The 14,599-nt window shown below is 39.2% G+C and overlaps 1 protein-coding gene across 9 annotated transcripts in view; it reads left to right on the top strand.

Moving 5' to 3' along the window:
- NFAT (nuclear factor of activated T cells 3) overlaps positions 1-14,599 on the top strand; it is a 34,269-nt gene that overhangs the window by 9,760 nt on the left and 9,910 nt on the right. Inside the window, exon 1 of one of the 9 annotated variants that reach the window (XM_012295813.2) lies at positions 5,622-6,236. The exons of 6 other annotated variants lie outside the window; for them this stretch is intronic. In XM_012295813.2, the coding sequence (XP_012151203.1) occupies positions 6,219-6,236 (18 nt within the window). In that variant the 5' untranslated portion in view covers positions 5,622-6,218. Of the gene's footprint in view, positions 1-5,621; positions 6,237-9,916; positions 9,951-14,599 lie in introns of those variants that run through there. 2 more of the 9 variants (XM_012295809.2, XM_076536810.1) reach the window with 2 other exon arrangements.

Genomic DNA, 14,599 nt, shown 5'->3' with positions numbered 1-14,599 from the left:
TCGATCGAGTGGGTGGGGGCGACACGATGGTCGAAATTGTAGATAAGACGATGCACTTTAATCGAATGTATAATGTACACTAACGTTTACAAATTCTAGTTTATTGTGAGTTATATCGGAGATTGGATGGATATAGCTGATGTAGAAGTATGAGTCATAGTTTAATGTTTGTTAAATTATACCGTCATTTTCTCTAGAAAATTCAGTCGTTCTCCCTGCTGCTCACCGTTTAAATGATCACAATAGAAGCAATTGCGGGTTCGCCAAGCTGGGACTGCACTGCACCGTAAATAACGTCCTATCTGAAAACAATTACTTACGATTATTGGACGCAAAGAATACGGACGCGTTGCTTAGCGTCGGGACGAGCAAACACTCCGCGACGACGACGACGTTGTCGGCATCCCTCTAGTGCACATTGGACTCTATCGCATTGTCTGCTGACTCACTCTTCGTGTTAATAGTTGTTGCACTATGTATTGCGTTTGCATAGGCCTTGCTTGAGGAAGCGGTGACTCTCGATACGACATTTTCAGATCGTTATCGAAATGTACCCGAAGAAGCCATGAAAAATGTCCGAGTCGCGTGCTTGTCTCAACGCATTCTTCACGAACAGTGCGACTAAGAATTGATCTTCAAGTTTGTTTCAAGATACCGTGCACTTTATCGTTTACCGATACTAATTGAACACTAATTTAGTTTTAGTGTCAATATCCTAAGTTGTAAGTATAATCTCTAGCAAATCATTCTCCGTGTCATGTTAACGTGCTGACCTAAATTCGTCAGAATCGGTAGAAAGCATTAACAGTAATTAATTGTGTAAATAGAAAGAAAGTACATATTCGAAGAACGAAGCCATATTACAAAGTCTTTCCTGTTTGTACGTTAGCTTGTATCACGGTCTGAACAGTTGAAAACAGTGACTAGGACAGATAACGTTGTTCAATACGCGGATAAACGTCCATTGAAAATAGATTAAGTCAAACAATACGGTCGCAGCTGGATACACATTCTGCACACATATACATACGTGTCTATTTCTTTCGAGCTTTCCTCGATTGTACTTACATACCACTTGCGTGCAAAGCATCCGATTAAACGTCTCTTACACTTGAATGCACAGCATTGATAAACTCGGTGTCCGCCGAGTGGCGAAGACGTCACGATTGCGTCTAGAAATTATGCCACGTCCTGTGTGTACGCGTTAATTGATCGCATCAGTCAACGATTATCTAATCGTGGCTGCCGTTTTTGTCGACGACGACTTGCTTCCTTCGTCTGACGCGTCTGGTTGGCTGTCATTTGTCGAGGTTCCATAGTCACGTATATTTCGAACAATCGTTGATTCAACACCTGTTGAAACAACAGTATGTCTACCTTGACAAGTGGATCCATCATGCTTGAACAATATGAAAACGTACTTGTCCGACAGCTCGGGTAAGCGCGGCAAGGGTGGGTGGTTCCACGCACGAGACATCTTCTCGTGTCTGGAATTCATTCTCAGGAATTTTGCCGGCATTTTATTGCTTTTCCTTTGAAAACTTTCAGATTTTCAGATTGACGAATTTACAAATTTATCGATTTCTTGATTTTTTTTATGAATAGTTGTTAGCATCAAGTTCAAAAATACGACACAGTGTTTTGTAATATTTGCTATATTACAGCCGAACGTTCATTTTCAAGGAATCGATAATAGTTCAACGAATCGATTGGTTCAAACGATTAGCTATTTATTATTTCACGATAGTTGGTGCTCCTTGATTCACGCTTATGATTCAGGATGGCGGCTTCGGAGGTAGTTCTTTGACGAGAACTTTGTTGTTACGTAAAATTGAACTAGAAAAGATTAAAACGTACTTATAGTCTCGTACACGTGACACCAGATAGAGCTGTTGAAGTCGTTGTCGTATAAAGCAGACTGCGACATTAGTTCGTATAACAAACAGTTTACAATTCGGTAATTCAGATTGTAATAGTTAGATGAATCATCTTGTCTAACGAGATCATAAAATCCGTCCGAAGTTAAATTAGTGTGCACGTCCCGAGAGATGGCGTGCAAGTCAATGGAATCTGTACTGTTTCCAGCTATCGATTTACCAAACACGCATCGTATACGAGATTCAATCGACGAGACAACGAAACTGAGGCAAAGAAATATTGTTAAGACTAATGCAATATATCGAAATAGAATTTTAAATTGTTATAGTTTTGAACGCGACTCCTTTATCAAACAATAGCTAATTATCTGAACCCTGTAAAAATTAATTTGTACGTACGTTGTGGTCTGGTGTATCGAATCGATATTCAGGCATACATTTAGTTAAGCGCTTCTTTAGTCGGCGAGAGAACGAGGAAAGCTGATTACGTCCGGTCGGTGATCTCTGGCAATGAAAAGCCGACTACAAATCGGCTATTGATCGTTAGGATATTGCAGTTTTTTTCTGATACAGTAGAGTCTCGTATATTGACACTTTATATAGATTCGCTATGAAGAAAAAGGAGTTTAGGAAAAGGATATAAGACAAATAGCAACGAGGAAACGATATTAGAGTGTCCATAATTAAGACCGCTTATTGTTTCTATAATTGTCCATTTTTAGCTTTATCTGTCACTTTCACGCATATGTATACTGTATAATCGCCGGTCGATAACACGAGTTTGTACGTTGAACGATGTCTGTTGTCGAGCGACGTGAATATTCAACCTTTTTTAGCCTTCGCAGTGGATACTTAAGACACAATCCGAATCTATTTATCGCACGTGTCCAGCTCTTTATCTTCTACGAATTAATTTGTTCTCGTTGTTGTTCGAGCAGAAACAGAGATCTATCGATGGATCTATAACAATCCTCTGATAAATTAGTAACGTGTGTATATTGGTTTCTTTATTTTCGTGTTCCGATCATTTTTGCTTTTCAAGATCGGTAAAAAACGTTTGATCAACGATTACACGTTGACATGATTCATACGGATTGAATGTAATCGACTCGAGTTGTTAATAGCGTTGTGGCGAAATTAGAATCTCAGCGTTTGTCGAGACGAACCCGTAAGATAAGAAAAAGAGGAAGAGCATGATTTGTCGACGATTACGAAAGAGTAACGATAGTGTAATTTTATCAATGGCTCCGTGAATATGTCTTGTTTTGGATCGTCGCGTGGTATCGGATCATTTTGATAGAGAAATTATTGTAGACCTTCATGCTCTATCCTTGCGAAACTCAAATTTATAGACGGCGTCTATGAAATTGCTTCAAGATAATGTGAGCGAGGTCAAACGATGTGGCACGTTATATGTTTAAACGCCTTCTCAAAATTCTTCAAACTCTCGAGTCTAATCGCTCCCGAAATTCTCAACGTTTCCAAAGTTCTCGAAACTCTCTGATTCTCCCGCTTCGATGAAAGATGTTTCGTCGGTGTTAAAATAGTAAAATGTTGAAAAATCTAAAGGATTTCCCGACTCTCGGTGCTGTTAAAAATACTCGGTTTCCTTCTAAATTCGTTGAACCTTCGATTTCAGGATCAGCATAGAGAGATATCTTCTCGCGTTTGAACAGCATCCTCGTTAGATCGATCGCGACGCATTCGTGATCGCGGTATAGCGTGTATCCGGCTATAGATTAGTCTGGATGCGACGATAAGAAACCGGCTACATCGGGTTCGGAAGCATTCGCGACGATTGGCGGCTGTTCGAAGAGGGAAAAAAGATGAAAGAAAAAATACCACATACGCAGCGGGGAAGATAAGCGATTCGTTAGCGTGAGTCGAGTGTGCTGACTTGGTTAGGTCAGTCTTAATGTCACTAGGGTCACGAGTTCTCGATTGTTGCTTTCAGATGGGCATCGTTTTAGATTTGTTTACTCACTATTATTAACAATCCGTCAATGTTTCTTATCGTTTCATCCCTGCAAGCTCCCGCCATTTTTTTCTCCATTTCGAGAAACAGGAAAGAAAGCTTCATAGAGAAAGTTTTCTGACGAAATACGTGCGATTTATCGCGAATTCTGTGAAAGGTAGATTCATGGGGTCAATTTTTTCCCCTTTTAATCTATTTTCGACGTAATCATTCGGCGTTCAGCGAGATTTAAATAATAAATTTCAGACCGATAACTTCCGATGTCAACGTATTTTCGTTATGCCCAAGTAAGATCTTTTTTTATTCCATAGTTTCGTTAATTTCATATTTGCTCGATAACGGCTAAGCGTGCCTTCCGTTTTACGCAAATTAACCCGCGTGTTTATTGTCGCTCGTTTCTTATTTCGTAAAATATTCATCGCTTTATCGCGGCTCGTTAAGCAAGGTCTTCCGTACCACGTTCTTCCCTCGTAATCACGTAACAATTAAGCATCTTTACTGCCAATTAATAACAGCCTTGCTATTGAATACAGATAAAAATATGGATCTTACAAAGCGAGGAAGGAAAAATGAAATTAACTTCTCTTAAGAAGTTTTTCTATCGTATAATCGCATCGTAGATTATATTAATTTATGTAAAAGCGTTACGCTTCGAGCAGGTGAGCAACTAGGAAAACGAGCAAGCGTTAACCTTCGATGTTAATTCGCCGAGACTTGCCTCGCGGTTTTTCAATTTGTCGTCATATCGGATTGTATTTGAACTAAATTTTCGATAGTATCACCTAGCGTTGTTCTTCTATCAGCGAGGAAAAGGCTGATAGAAGGACATCGAGGAGATACTAAAAGGTGCAAAAGACACTCGGATGAGTCCGTGTTATGGAAAGGACATCAATCAGTTTACGAGTTCGCCGTGCTCCTAAAATCACCCGTAAATCCAGTATTTCCGGATATTATATTCTATTCTATTTGTCTCGTGACTGAAAATCATGCACCATAAATTCAAGAAAGTCAACGAAATTGTATTTGTTTTTTTAATTCGTCGAGTACAGGTGTACCAAACCAGGTAGTTAGCACGTGTCCTTCATTTCGACTGTCGTGTTTGCTTCTTGTTCGAATTGGTGTAAAAAGTTCGATCGCTATAAGCAATTAGGACCAAGAAGTGCAAGATCTCGAGTGATTCTTTGGTTTAAGCGTCTTTCGCTTAAAGGGTAACGCGGTACCGTTTGCAATTACTGCCTATAGTCGGTTCAAATTTCAAGATATCCAAGTTTGTACAGTTATTCTTTCGAATTTAGGGGAACTCTTGACCAGGCGATTGCTTATTGCAGCTATCACGATTTTCAGAACAGGTACCTGTTATTTCTGGTAATATAATTTTATAGAAAACCTCGTGTAGATGAAATATCATTTGCTATTGAATTTTTTTTATCTAAATTCCTAAAGCTCAGAATCCTAAACTGTCTAAATTAGCAAATGCTTAACTTGCGAGTGAGCCGTTCATTACCGATATTTGTCTGGCCGCAACAGAGAAATGTCCGCTAAACAAAAAGTAGCAAATTGTGTAAGAAAAATGGTGGCAGTACTGCGCGCAACAAGAGCAGATTCGAGGCAAACAAGCGAGTAGTAGCGAGTCGGAGGAGATGCGATAGATAGCCGTGGTCGGTGTAATTAGCGGCTGCTGATTGGTCACCTTCCTCCTCGACTATATCCGAGCCGATCGGGGATGCAGGAGCGTATAAACGTGTTGCGTGACCGTGGCATGGTGGGGGCTTATTTACTCGTTATTCAAAGCATGCCGGGTTTGGCCGATTGGCGACGAAGACAAGGAACGCCAGTACGCGTCTGGCACTCGTCGTGATCGCGCGATGCGGCTCAACCGGTGCGTCGATTATTTCGTGTGTCTGCCGATCATCTTTCGACGAAAACCGTTTTCGTGATGTGTCACTGATTAAACGTATCGGTTAAGATTCTTCTCGAACGCCATTTTCTATACTTTTATGTGAAAAGAAACTTGTAACGCTTGACAGAGAACTTGGAGAACACGGAGAAAGGGTTGGGGAACGATTTAAGGGATGAACCTGGTGTATCGTCGGAGAGGGACCACGTGCATTTGGGGATGGAAGTCGTGAATAGGGGACAGGAAGTGAACACGTGTAAGGATTGAGAGTTTCTATCGGAAATCGGTGAAAGAACCGGCCGAGAAGAGGAGCTTTCTGGGCCAAGGGTCCTTGGGGACCTAATGGCACCCGACCTTGAGAAAAGGCGGCAGGAACTTAGGAGGACCAGCTACGGTAACTTCACGGAATCAGCACACGAACATCTTCAAATGCTTTTGCATATTCGATGCACCGGAAACGCGCTGATTGATGAGCCATATCGACACGGTAAATTTAGCTAGTTTAGATTGAATCGTTTAATCGGCAATTTTTTATCTCTCATCGACATTGGTTCAGCCATGTTGTTATGTTGTTTGTAACGATGCTACTTGTGAGAACATACATGTACGTCTTTCACAGTTAAAGGGTTAATCCGTGGATCGCAACTACCTAGTTAACATATCATTCATTTTTTCTGAATTTTATGAATACTATTTCTTTGGATATTTCATTTCCTATACACAAAAATGTGATAACGAAATAATGTAAAATTTAGAAATTTGTCTCAAGAAATTCTCGCTCGACGGATTTCAGATACAAGAATCTAATGTATTTTTTAATTGATAAGAATGTAATTTTCAAGGTTTTGTAGCCGTTTGGAGCAACGTACGCTTCAGAATTTCTTGACGCTTTGTTCTTATTTCTATTTATCTTGGAGTTCAAGAAACTCTAACAGTGTAGATGTTTGCATCGTTCAAACAACGATACGTTCTCGATATTATTTCATCGAATTCTACCATCAACGATATATGATGTAATTTATATGAATATAATTTTTATATAAATTACGATTTTTAGTTTTATTTAAAATTGCGAACAAAGGAATAACAGTTTATTTAGCGTCAACAAGTAGTTGAATCATCCATCATTCGTTTTACCATGGAAAAAGGGGTCGATGTATTTCCACCGATATTTTCCCGCCGTTTATTAATCATTATTTCGATATCGTTGTCGGAGAAATATGTCTTCGTGTTGTTTCGTCAACTCCAACACCCAGGAAAATTAACGCTCCCGTTTCCCCGATGATAACCTTTCGAGGACGGTTCTCCTCTCTTTCCAGCATCATCGTGGCTTATTCTTTCGTTTGCCCTTCTCGAGATACAACGTACGACTCGCTCCATTTCTGCAGCTTTTATCTGTGTTTCGAAGCGCATGATTTATCCTATCAAGCGAGAGGATTCGACTCGCGAATCGCGTCAAGCGAAATAGAGGAGGGTTCAAAAATAATATTTTTTCAAGGAAAGTAGCAATTATAGGGGCCATTCGTTCGAAGAGATAATACCATTTTTGAAACAATGGTCGCGAGCAATTGAATTCAACTAATTTTATAATTAGCTGTCACCCGTTACACTGTCTTATACTGAATGTACTATACATACGCGCTAAAAGAATTTCCTGTACTTACAGAATGAACTAACATATATTATGTATGTACCTATATGTTTCAACATTTCTGGAAAGTGTATACGTGAAGAACCAATTAATTGTTTAATTAACAGTACTTAAGCATTTTTCCGCAAACATTAGATGCCCACGAACGATACGAAGAATGCAATTAATGCGACCGTGAGACGTTTCCGAGAAGCATTCGAAAATCGCGCTGTTTCTTAATGTCGGTAATCGTGTGTTTTCGGTGATCTTCGGGCGACGAGCGACGAGCGGCTCGAACCGCGAATTCGTTTGAATCGAAAGCATTTCAAGGATTTTCTTCGTTAATATTAAACGTTTCCGGGAACGTTTGTCGAGCTTCTGCAAGAAAATCGAACGTTTTGATCGCGCAACGTGCATTCGTCCTTAAATTATTCTGTTGTACTCGCATCTTTCGTTAGAAACTCCTATTTTATTTCGAGGAATAACAGAACGTTTGAAGGGAATCGCGAATACGATCAAATTTAAATTTTCGAGAAGCGTTTCAGAAATCAGTGAATTTATACAAGCGCGATCGACTTGCGACTTAGAAACTTATTGACTCGATTATCGTCGCGTAAATCGCAATTCTACCCGGGTTTATTTCTGGTCACTTTCCTGATATCGGTGATAATAAATTGATATTGCACTTTTCGAAATGTGCGCCCATTTATGTAGGGATGAAGAGACATTGTACATGCTAATTCATTTTTCATTACCATTCTATTATGTTCTCTAATTCATTTTTAATTTTAAAGTAATTATACATCCATTGTCGGTTGTTCTAGCGTTAAGTATCGAACAATCAAAAGAAATGATTGTTTTAGCGTTTGATAAGATAAAGAGCACCTAACTGGCGCTGGAAATTCATAGTAATGTTGACAGGTAAATTTTGCTAATTTTACGTATTAGAAATCTTTTAAGTCTTTTGAAATCAGAGTTCCCAAACTAAAATGAACTTTCATTAGTTTAGAACTTAATTGATCATTCATAGCAATATAAATCTTCGCTCTTCCCGATCGTAATAAGTTACTTTAACACGATCTTATCTCCGCGACAGTTTTTCAAGTACTGATTGATAATGTCAATATCGTTACACGAAGAACATGATCGTATTCGATTGTGTTAAGAAACCAGATCTATAACGATTTTTACCATACGAAAATAACACTTTTAATTGTATAGCTTTCTTCTTAACATTACTCAATGTTTCAGCAGAAACTTTGTTAATGGATGTCAAATTGATTTTGCGGATCGTTCAGAGAGCAGTTTGCAATTTTTGATGCATACTTAATTACATGAATGCATCTGAATAAAATGTGCTGAATATACAAAAATAATAATTTTTAACAACTTTTCGACGTCACATAAAATCTGAGGTCCGTTTTTTCACGAATTCGGTATGTTTCATAATCGTGTCGCGTGACAAGATCTCGCGCCACGAGCGCGTTTACGCGCACGTGTCTCGAACATGTGCTTTTTGGTGCGCGCGAGCACGACAAGTCCACGAATAAAGCGGCGCTCATTAATAATACGCATGTACACATTGTTGAGTAATATATACGGCTCGCTCGTACGCTCGACTAACAGTACAGAGTTGATACAACTGGCGACACGACCAGAATCCGATTAAACCAGAGAGGTTTGGCTCCTATCCGTGAAACGATATCGAAAAGTCGATGGATCTCGAAAACATCTTTTTTATTTTACGTGAACTGGTTGTGTTTCGCAAAACTATCGATGGAAGAAATACATACTGTTTGCTCGTAATTAGAGCTTGTTCGAATGTGCCCAAGGTTTTTACATAAAGACTGTGTAATTTTCAATATATAATCCTTAATATTTTCGCGTGTTCATTTTCAACGAAGTATGTACTGGGTGGTTGGAAGGCAATTGTAGGATCTTTGTTGTCTGTCAATAACGACATAAATATACATATGAATATAATCATCTCTATATCCATATAAATATTTCCATATATGTAAATAAATGTAAATATAATTATCTACGCTTACATTATGTAATAGATAAATATATGTATAAAAAGACAATAAAACATGAAACTAATAAAAAAAACTATTATAGAATAGTGTATGATTCTTCGAACAGCACAGTTTTTAGCAAATTTTTGTGAGAAACCTTAGTTTTGTGATTGAAAGTAAAAGTGTCAGCTACCGAAGCAGGTACTTTGCACCATGGCGTAGTATATTTGACCACTTTCTCCGTATCATACAACGCCATTAAAACTCCATATTCATCAAATTCCAAAATGCGATATTCTGCCGAAGAATACGCGTTTTTCGTTCCCGCTTTATCAGTCGGTGTTTTTCGTTCGAACTCGAAGAATACGTCGCGTACTTCGTCGACGAACTAATCGTTCGCACGGAATTATCGATAACGAGTACAGTGTGTGTTGATCGTTTCGTTTCGTTTCGTTTCGTCGTTACGTAAATAAAATCGACTCCGTTGACGACTACCGTTTCTTTGCCGGTCATCAGAGTTCGTTACGTTGTAAAATGGTGATCCGATTAAAAGGTACGTTGACTCGCTCGATTGTACACGAAGAGAACGTCGATAAACGCGCGGAACGGCAATGTGTACCAAACTGCAGACAACAAATCTTGATAACCAGGGTGCCGAGCCTGATAACGAGTTAATATTTATTTACTAAAATGTTAATTCTTCTGTTGTGCTCATGCAGATCTCGGCGTTGCGAGGATTTTTGAGTGCACAGTTTTTCAATTTCGTTTGGTCCGCCTGGCTTTTCCTCTTCGGAGTGGATGAAACATAATTTGTCGCGACGCCAAAGGATGAAGAGGACGACGAGTTGTACCGCGACAACTGTTGAAAAGTCAAAGGTTATTAGCCGGGAGAGTAGCTTTCTTCTCGTTCGAGTATTGCATGGCTGTGTATATGATTATGTTAAAAATGTTCGTGACAGATCTAATCGTCGTTGGTGATTAATATTCAATGCTTCATTTTGCAAGGTTTCTAGCTACTCGAATATACATATTTCAATTTCGAATTACGTTCATAATTATTCCAACTGTGATTTAAAACTTTGAGTAATTTAAATTTTTATATAACGAGAATCTACTTATAAAGCAGTAGCACAAAAGCAAGCAGACAATGAAGAATGACGATATCCGCATTCTACATATAATGCAGAAAAATTATTCGGACGTTGTGGTAATGTAATTTTGAAAAACCTATCCATATGTCCAGTTGAAGTTTCGAAATTTCTAGAATCGTCAAAACTTTTACAGTTCGAATAAAGCTCGAACGATGATTCGACACTTTCTCCGCGCGCGCTCACATATTTATAATTCGAAGCGAGTAAAATTGATCGATAGCCCATTAATCGCATTAATCGTAGCATTCGATCGTTCGCTACGTTGAAGCATCGCAAAAATCCGAGTACGTTCGCGTGAAGAATGCGGACGATGACGTGCATGACCACCGTAAAATTGTAGAAACTATCTGGGAGGCTTTCGTGATCATGCGACAGACTGAATCCACGCGTTTCTTATGTTTCGAATGAGTTATCTCGTCAGCGCTCATTCCTGGTTCAGTGGATTTAGAACGAAAATGCTTTGAATAGCTTCACTTTTCGCTACCAGTCTCGCTAATTCGTGTTTGCACAGCTGTTTCTGTACACGGCCGCTTCATCTCGAGTTCCTTCATTTCCAGTACTTCATTTTGAATCAGGAGCCATTCGCATTTATGAATATACACTATGGATTAGAAAAATTAAAATATTTAGTAGCCAATAGAAATCTGTAACTCAGTGGAAGGTAATGATCACGGATAATCTTCTTGTGGAACTAAATGGCGGATATGCAGTAAAGGGTTCAGAAGGAAATTCTGAAGAAACCACAGTAATAGGTATACAACGCGTTCGACTACGCGACCCAAAGTACTTATTTTGTTACGAAGTTTCTCTGTTTCTTCTTGAGTTTTTCAATAACGTTTCGTAAACCGCATTTCCCTTCTGCTACTCTCAGAATACATGGCACAGAGAGAGTCACGACCTCGTGGATTTTACGGACTTATCTCGGTCTGTTAAGTAGGCTATCGGCAATGTCATTAGACGCGCGGAGGATTGTCAACGTGTTATGCGACTTCTGTCGCAAGAATCCGTGGAACGCGCGTTCTTAAACCAAGTGTAGGCAATCTCTTATCCTATCGTCATCGTCGATTTACCATTTAAAATTGATTGCGTTGAGTTTCATCTCGATTTATATAAACATGGAAAGAATCGATAAAAAGAAGTATATAGGAATGAGTAGCCATTCGTCCTCGAAAGTACTCGTGCAAACGATTTTCGAAAGCTTCAGGTAGTTTCGCAGTTAGATACACAGAAAGATAACTATAACTGGACGCCCTAAGGGATTTGTTAACGAGCGAACGAATTTCAAAAGTCTTGGTGAAAGTAGTGAAATTACGGTGATAATGAAATATAGAATGTTTCTGAAAAAAATAACTCTTATTTCTTTAATTGGAAACGAATAAAGCGCAATTTTCGTTTTATAAAATAGAATCGATCGAATGGGTTAACATTCGATATTACAATCCGCTCTTCGAATCAAACAAATAAATAAGTAATAATGGATAGATAATGAATCATTCATATTAATAGCACGCCAAGTTCTCAGACAATTTAAACACCGAAGCAGGCTAAATTAGTGTTACGCGAATTTTTTAGAATATTAAACGCTTCGGGATGGTTATACATACGACGCTAGACATGTACATTCATAGATTTACCTGTGCTTTGCTAACTTGATCCCAAGTTAAACAGTTCGTTGCTAGATCATTGTTCTATACAAACAATGATACGAAGATAGGAAAAATAATCTCAGTTACCGTCATTTTCTCGTCCAAAACTATGAATAGATAAAGTTGAAGTATCTTTAACGCCGATGACTGTTACGTTTCTAATGATAATCTATGGTATGTATCGATTGCTTCTATGATATATATCTTCCATTATACTATTTGCTATGAAAAATGAAATACATATCAATTTGTGATAATATAGTTTACTGATTGTTCCTGATTTCGAGATTATTAAAACAATTGGAAAGAGCAATTTTATCAGTAACAGTAGAATTAGATCAGATGAAATGTGATGAAATATTTGGTTGATTCATATCGCATGAAATAGGTCCGCGTATCCTTTTGGCTCTTCCTGGATTTTCCTTAACCGTGCATATCGATGTTCATAAGTTCGGTGGGTGTTTGATCCGTCTATCGCTACTGTATGAGTTACGCACGCGCCAGGCGTGTGAACCGCAGCGGACTCGTTAGTTCTGTTTCAGGTGAACGGTGTTCGTGGCGATCGTATGCGATAAGGATCGATTCTCTCGATCTGGCACAGGTAACGATATCCTTGAGACTCGAGAGGCGTCATAGTTAGCGCGATCCGACGACGCTCTGTTTGCCGTGTAATAGTAACGATGTTTATCGATCCTGTTATCATCGGGAGTAGTACGCTTGCAAATGCACGAAGCCTCCACGAGTACGAGGACGAGTAAGAAGACGTAAATACACGACGTGGGAGAGAGGCTCGGTCGAAGGTCTGGTTCCACGTAGAAAAAGGAAAATTGGTTGTCTCTCGATCGAAAGTAGAGCGCCGTTTTCATTATCGGGCAAAATCTGTTGATTTTTTTCTTATGCGTATTATTTTGAATGGGATTAAGTGTAGCCTGGATTCTGTAAAATTTATTTTTGACAACAGAGCCAGCAATTGCCTCAAAGTCAACGAGTGATTTTCGACGCGATCATTATCTGTCTTCGTTATCTTTATTGTCGACGACGATCATTGGGCTCTTGACATTAGCTATCTTGTTGCTTCTGATCCTCCTCGGGGTTGTTTTTCATGCTTCTGATGGCCCCGTCGTAGACAAAGAGCTCGAACATTCCGTTGTTGCCGGTTGTTCGCGTCTGGGGGTACTGATAACAATTTACATGCTCTGTCAACGTTTATCAACGCGTTCGGTATTATGGGGGTCGTCGAGGGATCTTTGTTCACTCTGATAATTACCAGTGGAAAATATCGAGATTTTTAATATAAACCAATCGCAAAACTCGTTCAAATAAATCACCTCCAATTACATTGTTGTTACATAACTTCATCGTCAGAAAAAATGTCGCCGTTCACTTTATCTGATTTGAAGATATAAAAATCTAGAGGTCTATGAATTTGGAGAGTTGGAAATTTAGGAATTTGGTGTGTTAGGAATTTGAGAATTAACTGTATGCCAGTTAAGCCAGCGGGCTTAAGTAATAAAAACATACACCCCCGTAATCGCGGAAATCATCAAGTTCGCGTTCTATTCCGATGCAGAAAAGGTGGAAAATAACGAAGCAGCAGCAACCACGAAGCGTCGAGGTTGAAAACGTTGAAGATGGCCGGTTGGCAAACGTGGGTCGTTGACATCGTCCCGTGATTTTCCTCGACGATCACACGGATGCACCTTACACGTGTGTGCATGTGTCCATTACGTCGTTTTAACCCACCCTCGGTGGTCGCTGGCATCGAATGGGTGAAAAAAGATCGAGGGTTGGAGGGTGAAGAGGATCGTACCCTCGCCACCAGTTGCATACGCGATTGCAACCACCCCCCACGCAATTATCTCATCCAGTAGTGGAAGCTTCTATAGATAGATCGATATTCCCCACCCCTATACTCCTCTTTCACTCTTTCTCTTCCTCTCTCTTCGTTTCTTGATATTTCTCGCTACTTTACTCTTTGCTTCTTGAACGAGCCACTCGCTCATTTTTCTGGTATTTATCTGTCAAGCGAGAACACACTTGTATCGCGAGCACAGTTTATTTCTACGGATAATTATGATTTTCTTCTGCGTTTATTTTATGCCATTCGATGCTATATCACGGTCCATAACTGTAAGGTACAATGAAAATTACATGGTGAACTGTATACGAAACTGCTGACTACTATGCTGACATTATAATACTATACTTGATACTAATTTAATTTCTCATTATTCTATTTAAACGCGCTGGCTTTTAAACGTACTAATATAGTATTCTAATAATTTCAAATGGCCTAGTTTGATTCGTAATGAATTGAATCCCATTGAATTACAGCTAAGTACAACGCGTTCGACTACCACCTGATCGAAGTACAACGCGTCGATCTACCACCTGACCAATGTACA

Source organism: Megachile rotundata, chromosome 11 (genome assembly GCF_050947335.1).
Source record: "Megachile rotundata isolate GNS110a chromosome 11, iyMegRotu1, whole genome shotgun sequence".
Classification (NCBI taxonomy): domain Eukaryota; kingdom Metazoa; phylum Arthropoda; class Insecta; order Hymenoptera; family Megachilidae; genus Megachile; species Megachile rotundata.
This window is presented reverse-complemented; position numbering and strand designations above follow the sequence as displayed.